Consider the following 19,400-nt stretch of genomic DNA (forward strand, 5'->3'; position numbering starts at 1 on the left):
TTGTCAGGAATGTCTGCATCACAACAGGATGGTATCTATCTGCCAAAATACCCTTGTCATTCTCCACTCAATTACCCTCAATAATGGGCTATTGCCCTTCCTGGGTCACTCATTTTTCCAGGTGTTTCTTCAGGAGTCCCAGGATTTGCCTGAAGCTGAGGGGATGATCACAGCAGTCCACTTTCCCCAAGGTGACTTCAACCATTAACTGATGCAGCTGTCCCTGTCAGGTAGCTTGCTTACTCCTGTAACACTTGGAACTGTTTGAGGACCGTTTCCATATCCTTTGGTTTTTCCTTTTGCAAAAGAGCCTGTGGGAGTGTGCTGCTATGGTGACTCTAAACACCTCTCAACACCTATTTCCCTTGGGGCTGCTGCAGTGTCACTGCTAAAGTAGCAGCTGCTTTTGGTAGGACAATTTTCTCATTATTCCTTTTAAACTGAATTTCTAGCTATAAGCTCCAGTAAATGTAAGAGGTGTAATGAGGCGGGTGCTTTACAAATGCAGTGAAAAGACAGCCTGTTGTTCAAAGAGCGAAGTATCTAAATTAAACACACTAACCCATAGAAATCCATTTGGTTTTTGTTGCGGTTTTTTCTGAGTATTAAGTTAAATTTCTCATGAAGGACAATTTTCCCAAATCAAACCAGCTTGCTTTAATCTATTCTTCCTGTTGAGCCCCTGCAGAAATGGGCCCAGAATATCACTCTGCTTTGTTGTTGCTAGAGAGCTAAAGAGCATAATTTACATTTCTAAATCTGCTAGGAAGGTGTGACAATGGTTTCCATCTAGTGGCTTCACTATAAAAAGAGGAAGATGGAGAAGGAGGAAAATGAGGATGCAGGGTTTGATTTTTCTTATTTTTTTTTTATACATAAATATATCCAGTAATCTTATCTATTAATTATTCCTGACTTATGCTGCTGTAAGTAAAAGGATTCAGATTCTTCAGTCAACACATCTGTTCTTTTAGATCCAGGAAAATATAGAATTCAGAAGTCTGTTATAACACCAAGAACAAGCGACTCTCCACCTCTATGGTCTCCATTTTATTGCTGCTGCTTGTGAAGAATCTCTGATCACAAGGATGTAGATGAGGAAAAGGAATGGTTGTCAAATTCTGTTTTGGTTGGCTAGATGATTTCAGGGTAAAAAGAACATTAAATATACTTACAATGTGCACAGCCCATGAACAGACAGATATAGCTTATATTCCTGAGTACAAATAATACCTACAAAATATACTAGGTATGCAACTGAGCCAGTCATAGCTTGTGCTGTGTGTTACTTAATTGGTGGGAAAAAAAGAGAAGTTTTTGGAAGAGCTCTTTCGCCACTGTCTTCCACTTGATTGTATTTAATAGGCTTTTCCATGTGGTTTTCCAAATATTTCTCTGGAATACCATGCTTCCTTGGGTTCTGCACATCATTTTCTGCTGTGCCTGTGAAGGGAGTCAGTCTGTCAGCCAGTTCACTTCTCACTTTGTCAGCTGCATTTTTCCAGAGATTCTCTGCAACAGTAAATCATTAAAATGAGAGGGTAAGACTGCAGACTCTTAACAGCAGGTAAAACACAGGATTGACACAAACTCCCAGCAAATCAGGTGAAACTTTTCTTTGGGATCTTACAACCCCCACTGCTGCATTCTTTGGCTCTGAAAGTGAGATGCACTGTGGTGTAGTGTCAGGTACTATTTTGCTCTCAGCAGGGAAAAGGGCTTTCCATGTGAATCTTTAGCACTTCCAGCCTTCTTGCCGGCAGCTGAGCTAAAACATAAGGCATGCAGTTCTACACAAGTGAGGAATGGTGCCTTTACCCACCACATTTCAGTGGCCATCCATTTCCTCCACACTTTCACCTCCCCTTACTCCAGGCAGATGACACTAAACACAAAGAAACGCCAAACACTGATATAAATGCACACAGTTGTGAGGTAGAAGATGCTTACGAATTGTCTCTCTTCTGTTTTCCAGTACAGAGAATGAGCCATCACTCATCTTCCTTGGAGCCTGTGTTTTCCGGAAGATTTTTGGCTCCTGGATCCACGCGTGTTTCATCGCTTCATCAGGAGTCATGCGCAGGGAAGGTTCCCACCTTAAATCCACGGGAGACAAATCATTATTCAGCTATTTCTAACTGAAAATTAGTACAAGGCAGAAGATTCAGCCCTGTCTTTTGAAAGTCAGGTCATGAGGACATTTTTTTTGAAACAAAATAATTTTATCTTTTTATCCTAAAATCATGGAAAAATGTTATGTGACCTCCTCCATCCTTCAAAACCTATTTACGTCAGCACTGTGCTGATCAAACCCTCTGCAGCATCAAACCATTTTTAACATGCAGTTCCTGGTGTTATTAGGGTAGGGACCCAAAATTACTTGTTTAAGGTTTGGTTTTGTGCTCCAGTGAAATTATTTTCTGAAGGTTCTGATTCAACCAGCAAACCAAAATGGATCAATGATTCACACAGACTTGGCAAACAGAGAGCACTGAAAGCAGCCTTCTTGTGAAACAGAGTGGGATGATTTTTTCTTCCCTCCCAATGTAACCACAAGTTATCAGTTCCTTTAAGATTTCTTTAGGAAAGTGCTATCGAACTGCTAGAAAGACATTTGAAGTCAGCGCTAAAGAAGACACAGTAAAGTGTCAATAGTTATACAAATGATGCCACGTGGAAAACAAAACAAAACAAACCCAAAACATCTCACCAAAAAATAAAAACCCAAACCCAAAAGATAAAAAGATTTTAAAGGCACAAGAGAATGAAAGAAAAAACTAGCTTGTTGCACATGGTATGAACTCACATTAGGCATCCTTTCAAAAAGTCCAAGAAACCAGCATCATGGGTGTTCAGCACTGTGCTTAGATCCTTGGAGTCTGGGCATCTCTTTTTGCCTTTGCTGTTAGTCACGGATTTAGGAAAACCTTTGGAATCTTAAAAAAAAGGACATGCTCAAAAAAACTACGTTAAAAACCTTCACTAAATACTTTAAAAAGTTGCATAAACAGTATCTATGTCCATCCCACTAACTCCAGTTTTGCCCTGATGGAGTGATAATCTGCCAGAATTGTGACAAGCAGGATTGGTTACATCCTAGAGACTACATCCTACACTTCGTTGATTTGTTTGCTTTGAGCAATTTCCAAACCCAAATTATACACGGAGAAATGAGCAATGTAAATTAGTTCCCAGAGCCCACTGCATTCCTTTTAGGAACAATATTTTTAAGGAGTAATTTCCCTATCACTTTGGCAGTTAGAGGCCCATAAGACGTGAAGAGCAGAGTTCCAGGTTCGTTTGTAGGCCTCATGTTGTCCTTTTGCCTTTTTTCCATACCTCTTCCTGGAAGTATTTTTATCAGCTAGGAATTAGCTAAAGGTCTCTGACCCTATGCTACCAGTGCTATTAATTAGTAGATTAATTATTAGATTAACTACCAGGAGGGGATCCAGCAAGGACAAATAATCAGAAGAAATTACCAAAGAATGTTCTCTTCCTTGATGCAGCCTGGATAAAATCAGCTGGTGGAAGACCCAATACCTTCATAGAAAATTAATTCATAGAGTTACTCCTTATTTCATAAAGATACACAACAGCCATCAGGTGAGATGTGGCATTTTGCCCTCCATATGAAGTTGAATGTTGCAATTTACTGTGAAATGTCTACAAAATATTTCCTCTTATTGTGGAGGGAATTAAGGGATCCCTTAGTGCTGCCTGTACACATCTTTATATCAAAAATAGTGTGGCAGCAGGACCAGGGCAGTGATTGTCCCTCTGTCCATGGCACTGGTGAGGCCACAGCTCAAATCCTGTGTCCGGTTCTGGGCCTGTCACTGCAAGATGGACAGTGAGGAACTGGAGTGTGTCCAGAGAAGGGAATGGAGCTGGGGTAGGGTCTGGAGCACAAGTCCGATAAGGGGAAGCTGAGGGAGCTCAGCCTGGAGGAAAAGAGGCTCAGGGGGGACCTTCTGGCTCAAAGACCCATTCGGCTGCATTAAACCTCCCTCTGAAAAGCCAGGCCATAGCCAATCATATCTCATTATTGCTTGAGATTTCTCTTTGTTGCTGGTGGTGCAGTTTAACAAATGGGTATGCAAATCAATCCCAAAAGTTACCTCCATGATGCAGGCAAGTTGGTCAGCTTCATTTTCCCCTGGGAACAGCGGGTAGCCTGTGTAAAGCTCTGCTATGATACAGCCTAAGCTCCACATATCAACAGCCATAGCATAAGGATGACCAAGAATCACCTCAGGGGAGCGATAAAAGCGGCTCTGAACATAGGTGTACACTGTGTCAAAAATTAGACAAGAAGCAAAATATCACAGTTGGGACTGAAATGTCAGCTGCAGATTTCACAGAGGAGTGGCATATGTTCAGGCATCATAAATCTGTCTATCCATGAATTGCTCACATAGGCTCCAGAAACTTTTTCTAATCCCATCCTAAAAGTAATTGGTGATACACTTTCCACTGTTCTATTTAGAAATTGTTCTTCAACAAGTTTCACTGAAGGAAATTTTTCTACTAATGCTGAGATTCAGCATATCCATGCTCATTTTCCTATTTGAAGGTGTTCCCTTTGCATCAATCAACAGTTCCTAAATTAAAAGCACAGTTCCCGTTTCTCTCCCTGTAGTATTCATACAAAAAGTACCAATTATAATTTAACCATCTCACTGAGAAAGGTTCTCTGGACCTGACAAACTTCTTGATAAGCGAAATATTTGGATTAGCCTCTTAAGTTTGTTTCAGCTAACCACTCCTGAAAGTGTAATTCTGATTGCAACAGGAGTAGAGGAGCTGATCAGGCTTGGGACAAAGAAAAAGAATGGTAATAACTCACTTGTCTCTACCAGTATTTGCTCCACCACCAGTGGCTGAACAGTTCATCAGGTTCTAATTAGGGGCATAGGTCAATATATTAGCCCGATCAAAGAAATTGTTTTTCCACATTATTTAAAATTAAGAAAGCTTATTAAGAAAATTACATCAACTTGACTTTTCTGCAAACCTCTTTGGTCTTCATAGCAGCTTGATCCAAAATCAATAACTTTGACTGAACCTTGGCCATTGTGGTATAATAGTATGTTCTCCTAAAAAGAAAAAAAATGACAGGGAAAAGAGGGGTTTTAATATTAAGTTAGTGAACACTTGGGAAAATCAGAATGCAAATCACATTTACACTTCTCTGCATAGTGAGAGCTTCAAAATTCAACTTCCTTTGGAATGCATTTGCTAACACAAGGAAGCAGCCAATAATGTGCATTTGGGCAAAGCAGAGGGGAGATTTGGAAAGGTACCCAGGCTGCAGGTGAGCCAGACAGGGCACCAGCGAGCTCCCCAAAACCACTCCACAGTTCCTCCCTGCACAGCTTGCTCCAGACGCCGTGTCAGCTCACCTCTCTCCACCTGTGTGCTGCACAGGTCTCAAGGGAGGGATAAATGGCCAAGGCATGGTCCTACGGATTCTTAGCTGGGTGCAGGAGGGCACAGCACTGGGTGCCTGCAGTTCCAGCTGGAGAAGTGATCCTTAAACAGCCTGCTCAGCGATATGTGCACTGATGAGCAAACACGGCCTTCAGCTCTCTTCTGCAGAGAAGAGTTTTATCCTCATTAAAAGGCTGTCTAAATGAAGGATTTCCTTCTCCACTCCTCAGCAGACAGATGGTTACCTTTACCAACCAGTTTTACAGTGATTATATGTCAGGGCTTTGAAGGAATGAACACTTCCCAGGTAGATGCCAAACAATGATGAAGTGGTTTCTTGGGTAATTAGTTCATAAGGAAATGCTTCATGTGGCAGGAAGGAGAAGCTGCAAGGACTGATTTCCACAATCCCGGTGCTCTTGGCTCTGGTAAGGGAACCAGCATCCCCCCTCTGCAGCTCAATATCCCTTCGTGCTCATGGTAGGACTCTGTCTCTAATACTGAATCCCTCACAATGCAAGGGAGCTGATCAGAGCTGGAAAACCAGGATCAGCTGGAAAACCAGGATCAGCTGGAAAACCAGGCTTTGGAAGCAGTCATTATCTAGCATAAAGGCCAGAGAAGCTCCATATTCTACCTTATGTTGAGAAATATCATAGGAGGCAGATGGGATAACAGATGTGAGTTTCAGGCAACATAAATTAATGAAGCTGTACAATTGTTGAATGAGAACAAAACTGTCTTCTTAGTTAACTCACTACATTTTCACTAATACGTTACTCTATTTAAATACAGACTACACTAATTGATGCTGCCAACGTCATTCCTTGTCAGTGGCTGCCTGGAAACATATTTCCCATTGGGCTAATTGTTTTTGATTCAGATATTTGGGTTATCTTGCAAGCCTCTCTTCTCACTGCAAATTGGTCTGGCAAAGATATTGGCAAGACAGTGGGTACAGATAGTACGTGACTTCTCAGAATTCTAAACCAAGATACATTTAGAAAAGTGAGAACAGAATTTTATCCTTAGCATTTTTACCTGAGAATTTATTTCTTTCTTTACTGGTTCCTTTGCCCTTTTGAAAAGGAAATCAAGAGAAACTTTTGCCTGAGGTGAAAATAGAATAAATACTTCCAGAAATCTCAGAAAATTGCAAAAATTTATATTTGGGGCTTAAGCAGAATGGAAACGTTTCACTTATCATGAATGCTTAGCTGATACAGCAGCAGGAATTGGATGACAGATGTTCCTCCAGAAACAGGTGAACACCCTAAATACTGGTCTATGGAATTCCTTTGCCATTTACTAGGCTACTTAATTTTATAGTTATGCCTAAGAAATTAAATAGACTTAACAGGATAACCTGAAACAGGCTGCCTTGTGAATACTCCTTGCATTACAATGTCCTTCATCTTGAAATACTTAATTTTACAAGTACTTTTCTTTTTCTCTAAGTAAAAAGTCATTGCCTGAATTTGATTCATATTTGTACACATTTTGGCAACCAAATAATCTCATTTAAAGCTTTGGTGAATGAACTGAATCAATGGTAATTTGACTGTAATAATCATTTGACTGTAGCATGAATATAATCTGAAATAAACTACAGCTTCTGTACAAACATCTTACTGGGTTTTAGGGTTTCTCCCGACAGTTCCTCTCAATCAGTATAGAATAGGATAAGCTCATTTATTCTGTACAGAATAGCAGGTGATGAAATGATTGCACTTACAGGCTTCAGATCACAGTGAATGATTCTTTCCTGGTAGAGCACTTGTAAACACCTCAGCACACATCGAGTGAAGTGGCGAATCAAAGACAGGCTGAAGCCTTGGAAATTGTTCTTTTTGATCAGCTCATACAAATTTATTCTGTGGGGGAAGAAGAAGCACCAGATAGGGAGCAGATAAGAGATTGGGGAATTTATTTTTAAAGGCATGATTAGTTTCCAGTGCATTAAGAGCTTGTCTTCCCACATGAGGGAGGACCCATGCAGAGGAAAATGACAGCTATTTTCCTCCCTGAGAATGCTGCTCTGCATGTGATATGCACAAACACCTCCCAGATCTAAAGCAGATGTAAAATCAGTGAACTTCCTTGCTAAACTCTCTGCTGTTAAGCAGCTGTGCTGATTCTCACCAAGAACAATAATCATTCAGGAACTGAAATAAATTTTCTTCTGTCTCCTTTTGCTGTCATTTCTCTTTGCTTTGGCATCTTGAGTAAATAATTTCTGTCTAAAGGTTTTTAACCAGCAGTAAATATTTCTAGATAACCCCCCCATCAATTCAGGTCTCATTAGGTTTTTATATCCCTGCTGTGACCATCACATCTTAGCTCCTTCCAGTAGCCCTGCCCACTAGCCTGGAGAAGGGAAGGTTCTGGAAGAACTCATTACAGCTTTCCAGTGCTTTAAGGGGCTTATAAAAAGGAGGGAGAGAGATTTTTATAGTGATAGCAAAAGGACAAGGGGCAATGATTTTAAACTGAAAGAGGAGCAGGTTTCAATGGGATATTAGGAACAAGTTCTTCCCTGTGAGAGGTGTCCTCAGCACTAGCACACGTCTGCAAGGACATGACCAACTGGAGCTTTCTGCCTTCCCCACTTGAGTGTCCACTGGTAGCAGGCACGGCCCATTCCTTTGGAATTAAAGGTGCCAAGTCTTAATGGAAAAGATCACAAATCAAAGGCTTTTTACCGTATTTTAAAGGCAATAAAAATTTTACCAGACAAACATTTTTCTATGACAACCAGTCTTCAACTCCTCTGTAAAGAGCTAAAGATAGTGGCTATCCCATTTCCCTGTGTGTTTCCATAGCAGCTTTCAGAAAAGACTGGTCTGTGTCTTCCCTGGAGAGGAGTCACCTCTTACCCTGTGTGCCTGTAAGTGACAGACTCACAGGCAGCAACACAAGGGATTTAGGTTTCTTTGGGATCAAGCTGTCCATATGATGCTGAATCTTCAGCAGGGGCTGTAGCACATGCAGCAATGGGGGTTTTACTCTGAGGGCTGGGTAACTGTGGGTAGCCTCCATAATTCCAGTTTGAGTCCCTGATTACAAGAAGGCTGGTGAATAAAATGATCTGACTTCTCCAAAATGCCTCCAGAATTCCTCCTAAGATGGCCTGCAGCAAAGATTCATAAAAAGCAAGAAGCAGTTTTATTTTAAATTATTTTATATTATTCATGTTTATATACCCTGAAGTTTACCAGTCCTGAATTTACTCTTTTCCTCACAGGTGTTTCGGGGAAGAAGACTTCAATACCCAGCACAGAAAATAAGGGATGGATCATGTCATTGCCCGTGTGAAGTCTGAACGTGGCCTTTTTCAGTTCACCTTGGGTGATCAAAGGCTCAGTTATGCAGTCTGTGTTTAGACAGTGTTCCTTTCTAGCTGCCAATTCTTCTGAAGAAGACATAAAAATTAAATCTTGTAAGGCACAAGATCTACAATTCTCCTCAAAGTGTGTGTAAAGGAAAATATACTTTACCCCAGCAGTTCAAAGGCGATACAGAAGTGATTGCGAAAGTAGAAGTATTCCTTCATGTGGATGATATTGTGAGTATCATCTTTGTCTTTCTTCAGCAGAGCATCAAGGATCTTCACTTCTACCATAGCCTGGCTGTGAAACCTGAAATACCACATGACACAGAACGGTGACATCAACTCGGTAGCATTTGTACTTCTGCAAATGCTACAAACACCACGAGCTTACTGTAAGCTCAGCAGGTGGGACAATTATTAAAATGTTTCATTCACCTCTGTTAACCACAGTAATTTTGATTTCTTATGGTTGATTCCTAGTCTAAATACACTGGCCTTACATAACACTTCAGGGTACCTAATTTGACTTGTCTGAAAAAACCTTTAAATGAAAAGGTTTCCAATGAGCATCCAGACTAAAATCCTGGTGCTCTCAAGTCTATAGGAATGCTTCAGTTTCCTTGAACAGGGTCATGATTCACACCTACCACACTCAGACAGCGGGTTTTGAAAAGCGTCTTTACACTTAGTGTTCACTGAGGGGTAAAATTGAACAGCTGAACATCTGTTTCATTGACTCTGCTTCAAGCTCACAAATTTGTAACCAGCCACTTAACAAGAAGAGGTTGCTTAGAACCACAGTGTAAAATTTTTCATGCTCAAGCAAGTGATGGGAGCCTTCCAGCATATTCCTGTGGTTTTGGAGCCTTGTGGGGATGCTCCCAGCTCTCAGTCCTGCTGGGCTGCTTACCTGGGTTGTGTATTCACTGTGCAACAGATAGAGAGACCTCCTTGTGAGCCTGGAGAAACTGTACTTGCTTTCCTAGCCTGTGTCTCCTCTTGGTCCAGTCCAATTCCTGGCATCCTCTTTCCTCATTCTGCCCTCACTGTGTTTAATGAATGTACAGGAGGTTTGATTTTGTTCACACTGTCAGTTTGCCTCAGCTTCTATATAACAGGGGTGATTGTACCGGTTTAAAGTAAGCAGGTATCTCACCTTTTCTTATTCCTTATTATTTTCAATGCCACCAACTCATTGGTTTTGTGATCCAGGCATTTGGCCACCTGCCCAAACGACCCTTTCCCAATGACCTCCAAGACTTCGTAGCGGTAGGCAATGTGGTCATGTAAAACCTTCAAAAGAACACAAAGAGTTCAGATTCAAAGAGTGCAACAAAGATCAGGTTTCCAGTAGCTCGGGTGTGTTTGAGTCTGCTGTCCTTGACGATGGTGGGTTAGCTGCAGGTGAAGTCTACATTAAATAAGGGTGACAAGGAAAATCCCAAGTGATGCTTCAATAGCCCACCTACCTTGCATCAACCCTGCTTGACATGCAAAGTGGATTCTCCCCTGAGCTTTAAAGGCATGTTTTCACTATGCGAATTTTTATCTTCTAGAAACAACATTTATCTCACAGACAACATTCAAGAGCTGGCATAATATCACTACAAACTTATTGAGCTCAAAATGAATACCATAATTTTTCCACTTACCTTTAAGTAGGAACCATGCTCATCATCATAACAATTATTATTCTGGGTTTCAGGCAAACCTTCAATCTTTTTAGCTTCCAGGCCAAGAAACCAGAGCTCTGTATAATTGAAAATTTCTTTTTGCTCATAGACTGTTAACTGGTTTCTAAAATTTTTCAAGGCTTCTAAATCAGAAAACAAGAACGTAAAACCAAAAATCAATAAAATGTCAGAAACCTGAGGGCAAAGTGCTTTTACAATGGAACATTTCACAGTAGAGCACACCACTTTGAGCAGGATGCTGAGAAAAGCTGTTAGAGGTCCCTTCCAACTAAGATTTCTCTGCTTCTACATTTTTGTATAAGTTTCTGGGTTTTTTTTTTCTGGCTTGCAGTATTAAGTTCAATAAAACATTCAACATCTGTCAGCAAGATTTTAAGAGAGCTTAGATTAAAATTATTTAATTGTGAGGGCAGTTATGTATCTAGATGTTTTTGAAAATCCCATCTGTTGTCTATCTGTTCTCTCAGGCTCCATAACTTACATAAAAACTTACACTTTTATTGGTTTGATTACCATATTTATAAAATGGCAGTAATCTCTAGTTAACCAAAGCTTTAAAGTACTTGCTTTTCTGATAAAAATCATCAAACTCAGATGCCTGACGTTAGGGATTAAATGGAGCCCATATCTGCTTTTCTCCCAGTTCTGATTCTTCCTGCATAGAATTTCAGCTGCCCTAACACCTCCACTCCCATCATTTAAATGTGGATATATATTCAGACAGGAGCATTATAAATCAATGTGTTGCATGCATGTGTGGGTGTTTTGTTAAACAGCAGCAGATCTTCATCCAGCAATGCAAGGATGCTAAATCATTTCAAAGCAAGAGGCCACTGCTTTTTTTTTTTCCCTAGACTCGTTCTAGAAATAGATTAACTCTGTCAGAAACTTTCTAGATCTGAGAACTCCCAAAATGTGATTTAGCCCACATCAATAAAATGGGACACAGCCACAAGCAAGTGGGAAAGGGTTTTATCCCTGTAATAGAATATTGCTGTCATCTACCCTACCTAAGTCTTAGACAAATATGCATTCTTTTTTATACTGCACGTTTCTCTCCTGTATTTGTGTTAGTCAAATCATTCTCCTATTGAGCACCTCCCCAAGCTGGATAGTTAGAAATCACTGAGTCCCATCCATATTATTGTGGTCTAAATTGTTAAATATTTCAGCAGCCATTTAGCATGGCACTTCTGATCCCTGAGTATCCTGACTGTACACACTCCTCATCTGTGCAGGCAGCCTGTCACTCCAGTCCTGGTAGTTTATCCAGGGATATTCTACCTGAAGCTGTCATAGGCAGTTTGACCCCAATGCTGGTGTTCTCCAGTTCAGATGGTTTTGTCTGGACTCTGGTATCACTCTCAGGAAGACTGTCTGGAAGGTCAAATTGGGGAAAATTGCCTTGAGTTCCATTTTCCTGCCAAGCAGAAAGAAAAAAAAAAAATTAAAACCTGCTATATTCACAGAGACAAAGCTGCAATATATTTTGGATTACTTGAGTAATCTCTATGTCAATTTTGTGCTGAGACAGAACAAGCGAGCTTGGGCACTAGAACACCCTGCTTATTCAGACAGCAAATTCTGCCAAAAGCACTGAAGGCTCTTGGACCTCTATGAAAGATAAATCTCTATATGAGAGAAGGAAGTTCATCTTCCAGATTCATTCAGTATATGGACTCTCTATAAATGTTACCCATACCAATGCTGGTCAGCCTTGGAGGGCTGTGGAACAATTCCTCTTGGAAACCATCCCAAACCAAGTGAAAGACAGGAAGTTGATTTGGAATAACCAGTATGGATATGCCAACAAATGGTGTCTGAACAACTTGGTTGTCTTCTCTGATGACGTGATTTGCTTGGCCAGTGAGAAAAAAGCAGTGGGCATTGTAGACTTTGCCTTGAGCAGGGCCTGTGACACTGTCTCCCACTGTATAGCTGGAGCCCAAAGAGTGGGAGATGAACTGGATAAATGGATCATAATGTGAGCAGCCTGCTCCAAGTTTGCTCTGCTTGTAGTGAGAGGTTGGGCCAGATGTCCGTCAGAGGTCCCTTCCAACCTAAATGATTCCTTAATTTATTTACTATTTCTCATCCTTTGAGAAAGTCCTCACAAAAGTGGGGCAGGATGGAGACAAAAATACCTCAGTGTCTCTCAGTGTCAGAAGGGTACCAAAGCCATATTCAAAAACCAGCACATGATTACCAAGACAAGGAGAACCCAGGTGATGGGATATGGACTATCCAGAGGACAAGCTTGGTCCACCACATCCTTGCAAGAAGTCCTGACTGGTACCACTTCAATATAAGCATCTTGGTGCTTGTGGGTTTGAGTTAAGGATGTGCGCAAGTAAAAATGGGTTCTTTTCAAAATGAAGCATCTTCCCATACTTGTCTCTAATTCTGACACTTTTTCTCTCTTTCCCCACACTTACACTTGTGACACTTTGGCACTGACACTCTCAGTGGTACTAAGAGAGAGGCTGGTTCACCAGGCAAACAAGATGTCCAGGAGCTTTATAACTCACCTGAAGAGAGGGGAGGACACTCTGCAAGCTCTTATTTGCTATTTGAGGCAGGCTGCTCTCAAAGGGGGGAGGGTTTGCAGCGTCCGCAGCCAGGCCATGCTTCACTTGACCTTCCAGATGTGGGAGGGAAAGGACACCACGACTGACTCTCTAAATAGAAAGCACAAGGAAATGTCACATAACGACCTAGCAAGTAGTTCTGTGCCACACCAGTGAACACCAGAGGGATTCAAATCCTTGGAAAATGTGTGTGGTTCGCTTCTGACACCTAAAGGCAAAGGGGAAATGCTAAGGCAGCTCCAGCTGTAATAACGGGCAGCAGGAGATTGTCCGGGCAATCCAGCACATTTTAGGGAATGAGATTCCTCACAAGAACACTTCCATCCAGCATCAGAGCAGCAACTGCTTCAGCTGCAAAGGGTGGTTGGGTTTGGAAGCCCAGCAGCCATTCCTGGCAGCAGGACTCCTGCGAGTGAGGAAAATAAAGCCCACGTAGGGTAATAAGTAGGCATGAAGTGTCAATGGCAGAAAATATCATTAACTATTCCCAGTGGCAAAAGAGAAACTGGGACTGGACTGCTGCCAAACACCAGGGGTGGACACACTGCGAAGTCTTTCCTTCACTGGTTTCTCCATATTTCCTTCCCCCTCATTTCCTGTGGAGCTCAATTCAACGGGGCCCCATTGTTGCACTCCTTATTAGTGAGGAAAAGGCAAGTTCTTGGCAAACTTTCCTTAAAAATAAATGCTTATGGTCATTTAAATTATCCAGGATTACTAGTCCTTCCTAACTTCTCCCATTTATTATTTGCAAAACATTTCTATACCATTTGTTAATTACAGTCAGTCATTTAAGGGTGCAGTTCTATGAATGTCTTGTATGTCTTTTATCAATGCCTTGAATACCTCTAGTCAGAGAAGTCACACTCTTAGCAGCAAGAAAAATCTTTCGGGTAGACTGTTTCTTTGGTAAATAATAAAAAAATTACTTGAAATAGATCTGAAATAGATCAACTATACACTGTGAAATGCAGAATAAGGTCCAGAGAGCTAAAGCTACAACCCTGATAAACCTGTGAAATTTTTATCCTCAGGGAAGCATAGAAACGTATTTGTCAAGCTTTTGACAACACAGGTGAGGTTTGATATTTTCTCAAAAAGCAAAGGAACGATGCTCTCAAGCCAACCAACTTCAATAAGTACGTTTTTTTATTCCAATACTGTGGAAAAGCCTTTAAAACCTTAGATGTGGGATTCCAGTGGACTTTTCCCAAAAGCTTCAAGAAACGAAAGTGATTTGGCAGAAGAAATGCCTCAAATGCTACTGAACACCTGCAAGCATTTGGGACAGTCATCCAGCCACACAGGAAATGGAAGAGGACAGGGAATAGAGGACTTGCCTCTGCCCATGTTCATTTATTATAAGAGATCACTTTATAAAAAAGCATTCAGGTATTTTTGAAGTCAGCTGAAGAGTCACATACCTGATGGAAGACTCTGTTAGAGCCCAGATGATCCCTCTCTTGAACAGCCAGCTGAGATTGAGAAAAAGCATCCACATGGGAAGACTGCAAACATGAAGCGATGCTTTAATAAAAATTTTTCTGGAGGAAAAAAATTATGGAATATCTGCATGGTTTCTGTGTTTCCCTCCTTTGTGGCAATGCCTGTGCCAACACATGGTGTGAGAGAGGGCCACAAAAGCTGCTGAAAACATGTTACACTCTGTCAGTGCCTCTCTCAGTTGAGCAGCTGTTTTGTGGGCTGGGGCAGAGACAGTTTATTTTGTTATTATGCCTCTCAGATGCTTGGTGTGCCCCTGTGCTCAGCCAAGGGGAAGGGGGCCCTCTGCCATCCCTAAATATATACTTGGAAGCAGGTAGTGAGTCTGCTTGAAAGGACAACTTTAAACTGCCTCACAAGGTAGATCGTGAGCCCATCCATTCCTAAAAGCTGCATTAAACTGATTCAGCTTGTGGTACAGATTTTATAAAAACAAAATCAGGGTTTAAGTTTACTGAGATATAGAAAAAACCCCATTGGCTCCAATGGGCAGATAGTATTAGCAATAAATACAAAAAACCCATGGGGGAAAGTGCTAAGCAGCTCACCATTTTAAGGAGTTTGCTGGTGCTTTCAGCAGTTTTTTAACAAACATGGTAAGTAGCATTGTACATTTCCACCCAATAGTAAACTGCAATGAAGTGAAGAAATCTTTAGGATAATTTCGACCTTGAAAACTCCATGGCTAAAGCAGATTGCAGCTCTGCTCTATAGGCTGGAGTGAACCCCACTGGGTTTGGTCAAAAGAGCTCCTGAAAGAGTCTGTCAGAGCCTGGAAGAAGCAGGGACAACTCACATTAGATGCTGCACCTGTGCCAATACACTGCAGATATCCATATACAGATATAGATAAATATATGTAAATATATATATGAGCTGTAGTGGGTGAGGAATGCTTGCGTGCAAACTGATCCACACGCACACTGTGACCTTGATATATCCAGGGCACATTAGCATTGCTACAAACAGGGAGATCAAACTGAACCTACGTCGACAATGGCTCTGGCACAGAGCCCTGAACAGAATCACAGACTGGTTTGGGTTGCAAGGGACCTTAAATCCATCCAGTTCCAACCCCTGCCATGGACAGGGACACCTTCCACCAGACCAGGTTGCTCAGAGCCCCAGGCTCCAGGCATCCACAGCTTCTCTGGGCAACCTGTGCCAGGGCCTCACCACCCTCACAGGGAACCATTTCTTCCTCATATCCAATCTAAACCTGCTCTCTGTCAGTGTGAAGCCATTCCCCTTGTCCTGTCACTCCAGGCCCTTGTCAAGAGTCTCTCTCCATCTTTCCTGTGGGCTCCCTTCAGGCACTGCAAGGCCACAGTGAGGTCACCCCAAAGCCTTCTCTTCTCCAGGCTGAACAATCCCAGTTCCCTCAGCCTTTCCTCACAGCAGAGCTGCTCCATCCCTCTGCTCCCCTTGGTGTCCCTGCTCTGGACTGGCTCCAGAGGCTGTGGCATATCCATACTTGCATATGTACTTAGATTAGAGACTCTGAAAGACTTTTCCAAACTAAATATGGAGATAAAACTCTGTGTACAGATCTACCTGACCCCATGAAGGAAATTCTGCCTTTTGACAGGCTCAGCTGTCTCAGCATCAGCCATGAAGACACCACTCAAGCTGGGCAGACCAGCTGGAAACTGCCCTTGAGATAACTGGGCTCTGGGTGTGCTCTTCCTGTTCATCTGAGTACAAATGAATAAACCCTTATGCAAGGGCAAACTTCAGATTCAGAACAAACTGAGAACAACAACTCTGGCTTGAGAGAAATGGCCATGGGTGTCTGTGAAGCACAGGAGAATGGCAGGAAAGGGATAAGTACTAAAACCTCTCTTTGCTGGACACAGAAATTCCCCTATTTGGAACTGGAGACCACCCAGCCAGGGATAAGGGATGATATGCTGTAAATCCAAAATATTACCAGTGCCAACACAGCAAATGCCACAGAAGAGGGCCACTGGACTACTGTATCCCAAACATGAGCATCCTAGAGCATGACATAGCTTGCCCAGAACACCAAATATCCTTGTGTGAATTTCTTTAGATGATGATTGCACGGAAAACTCCGTGCCAGAATATTTTTACAGACAAACACTTCTCATGCAATCTATGTATCTTGCCTTTCAAGGGGGAATTACATTTGTTATGAAGGTGAATCTGGGATACACAGTTAAAACTCTACTAATTATATCAGCCCAGCTCTTAGTAAGACTATTAATTTTAGTGCGTGTTATACTTTTTCCTCATACTTCATCCATACTTCTTTCCCAGCTAGCTATAATTTTCAGTTACTGGAGCTGATGAAAATATTACATTTCATTTAAAGGTAGCTCCTTAACTGCTTCATGCTTTTCTAGCTACAAGTCAATACAAGCCAGGATTTCATAGAGAAAAAGCTATCACTGAAAACCAAGGAAACAATGACTTCACATACCTGTGCAGACTGCAGAATCTTCACTCTGAAATGGCATTTTATTTCTTAGCAATACTTTTAAAAAGCTGGGCAGTTATGTCTATATTACGAACATTTTTTTGAAGTAGATTTACTAATAAAGCATGAAAAATTCCCCAAATGTCTTTAAAAATGAGCAAGAGCTAAGGAAGCAGGTGAGTGGGTTCCAAGATGTGCTGCCAGAATTTGTAATCCATTTAATTTCCATTCAGTGGGGAAAGATTAACAAGATTTTGAGGTGGACATTTCTCCTTTTACAGTGAAAAAGCAAAACTAGTCCATGCCTTTTTTAAACAATGGAAATCTGTGTCCTCTTTGTCCCCTTTCTCAAAACCTACTTACTAAGGATTTATTGCTCTTTAGGCAATTTATTAAATAAAATCAGTAAGTGACCAACCTTCATAAAATTCCCCCAAATGGGTAAATAACAAACTTTTATCCGTAGAAAAACTGATGTGTTCCTACACCAGTCCTGCTGAATGGGGAGCAGGTGAATTTATTGGACAGTCCACACAGTGGCTTTATTTGATGGTCTTGATCCAGGTGACCCAGCAGAGCTGCTCTAGCAAAACCCTGGACTTGCCCTATGGACTCTGTAGCTGAGCTGTTGTGGCTGGGTTCATTCTGGCAGATGCACTCCAAAGAAAAACTCCAGCAACTGTTGCTATTCCACTCCATTTCATTCCTGGTTTCCCTGCTCCTGTGGCACTCAGCCTTGTCCTACAGCTCCAGTGTTGCAAGCCCAGACTACCATCTCCTGCTATTCCAGCTCTTCAAATCCTGGATCACCTTGCTCATTCCAGTTACCACCAAAAAAACAGAACAAGGTCCTCATCCATCACCTAGCCCACAAAGTTCTAAGTTTATAGCATTCTGTGAAATCAGACATTGTGACACACTTCCATAATTCTCAAAATATTAGAGCATTTTTTTCAGTACCACGTTAACCATAGAAATCAGAAATGCATTAAAATTTTGGACATTTTTAAATACACAACTACATAAAATAAAGACCCCACTGTCTCCTCATTCGAACAGGCATTGTCTTCCCCCTGTTCCCCAAACTGAATGAAGTCTGTAGAATACATGGAGAGAATACAACACAGGTGCTAAATCATGCAATGCATTAAAAACCCGTAGCAAATACACACTCACTCAAAATACAGTAGGAACACAAACATTTGCCCCACCTTGTCAACTATTTCTGTCAGCATTACTGCTGGAGCTGTTAAGTGCAGGATAGGAGCTGTTTATTCCATTCGGCGAAGGCATTTCAGGAAGACCACCTTCATCTAGTCAGAGCATAGCAGGAGCAGTTCCATGCACAGTGCCCTGAGCAGAAAAAAATGGATAATGCTTCTGCTTGGCTTCGGATTTAAATTTTTCTCCCGGAAATATGCCAGTGACTATTAGCTGCTCTAGTATTCTTTTGGTGGCCATCTGTTCTCTTTCTCAGCCTCCTTCTAGCCAAATATAATTTTCCATATTTATCATGGCAAGTCAGTAATAAGAAAGACAAATATAACAGGATTGGCTGTTCTCCTTGTCATCTCAGTCTGTTCTTTCTCACTGAGCTCATGTGCTTGCGAAACCAAAAAACACTTCAACTTGGATTTTGTCAGAATTTGTCACAGCGACCTTGCTATACAGTGAGCAAAATCTCTTCACCAAGACTGACAGACTGGAAAATGAAAATAAATTAATTCCTCAAGGGTTGGTTTCTCGTTGGGTATTATATGTCAATTAATGAGGACCAAACTGTGGCACCTTGGTCTATGGTACTTGAGGGCATCGGTGCAGAGCTGCTCTGCCCTGTGGGATAATGGGGCTCTCATTTTGGTGTGGATAATGAGACAGAGCTTAGCTGCCCTCCTGTCTTTCCTCTTCCTCCTTTGGATGCTGTACATGTGTGATGGGGCACTGATGGAGGTGTCCCTATTCCCCAGCTGTCTTAGGGGAATATCTAAAGCAAAAATACAGTGTGGTCTCCTTCATACAGCCGAAGAATGGCATGTTCCCTGCTGGTCTGAAATCTGTCAACAACCCAGAATAGTTCTGCTTTCACTCAGAAACCAGGGTTTTCAAGGAGGAAATACATGCTCACTCACTGAAGGCTGCTGCTTTTACAGGTGCTGCTGAAACAGTCAAAGGCACGAACAGTTATTCCTTTGCACCCATGGTGGTCCCTGCAAAGCCCTTCCTGATGTAGCTGTTGGGCTGCACCATCCTAAAAGGCATATTGCTCCCACTTTCATCACTCCCACTTTTCCATTCATCCAAGCTTGGCAACCATCTAGGCAACAAATCCTCTCCAGCATTATAAAACTTACGTGCAAGAGAAACTTCTCATTTTTTCAAATAACCACTCAGGCTGTCATGCCAGCATGGGA

General features: G+C 41.7%; 1 protein-coding gene across 2 annotated transcripts; it reads right to left on the reverse strand.

The window, feature by feature from the left end:
- Positions 1–1,035: 1,035 nt before the first annotated feature.
- On the reverse strand, positions 1,036–18,487 carry DYRK4 (dual specificity tyrosine phosphorylation regulated kinase 4). Of its 2 annotated transcripts, XM_042050674.1 has the most exons (14): positions 18,201–18,486; positions 14,471–14,554; positions 12,987–13,136; positions 11,743–11,878; positions 10,417–10,580; positions 9,921–10,057; positions 8,931–9,071; positions 7,169–7,307; positions 5,018–5,099; positions 4,122–4,294; positions 3,483–3,543; positions 2,807–2,936; positions 1,951–2,096; positions 1,036–1,512 (listed from the first exon to the last, which is right to left on the reverse strand). In XM_042050674.1, the coding sequence occupies exons 1-14, from the start codon at positions 18,222–18,224 to the stop codon at positions 1,286–1,288; spliced, it is 1,794 nt and encodes a 597-aa protein (XP_041906608.1). In that variant the 5' UTR covers positions 18,225–18,486; the 3' UTR covers positions 1,036–1,285. The 2 variants fall into 2 exon arrangements, with proteins under 2 accessions (XP_041906608.1, XP_041906609.1); XM_042050675.1 differs by lacking the exon at positions 14,471–14,554 and having other exon boundaries at positions 18,201–18,487.
- Positions 18,488–19,400: the final 913 nt, after the last annotated feature.

The sequence above is a fragment of the Corvus kubaryi genome, unplaced genomic scaffold, assembly GCF_017639235.1.
Source record: "Corvus kubaryi isolate FWS band 111438036 unplaced genomic scaffold, C.kubaryi_AGA036_p1.0 74, whole genome shotgun sequence".
In the NCBI taxonomy this organism is placed as follows: domain Eukaryota; kingdom Metazoa; phylum Chordata; class Aves; order Passeriformes; family Corvidae; genus Corvus; species Corvus kubaryi.

Bases quoted from the DNA above. Each gene is read 5' to 3' on its own strand.
- DYRK4 (XM_042050674.1), bottom strand. From the start codon at position 18,224: ATGCTGACAGAAATAGTTGACAAG. The intron at 3,544-4,121 runs GTAACTTTTGGG...TTTTCTATGAAG, and splicing joins AACTTGCCTGCATCATGGAG to GTATTGGGTCTTCCACCAGC. The intron at 2,097-2,806 runs GTGAGTTCATAC...CGTGGATTTAAG, and splicing joins TTTTTGAAAGGATGCCTAAT to GTGGGAACCTTCCCTGCGCA.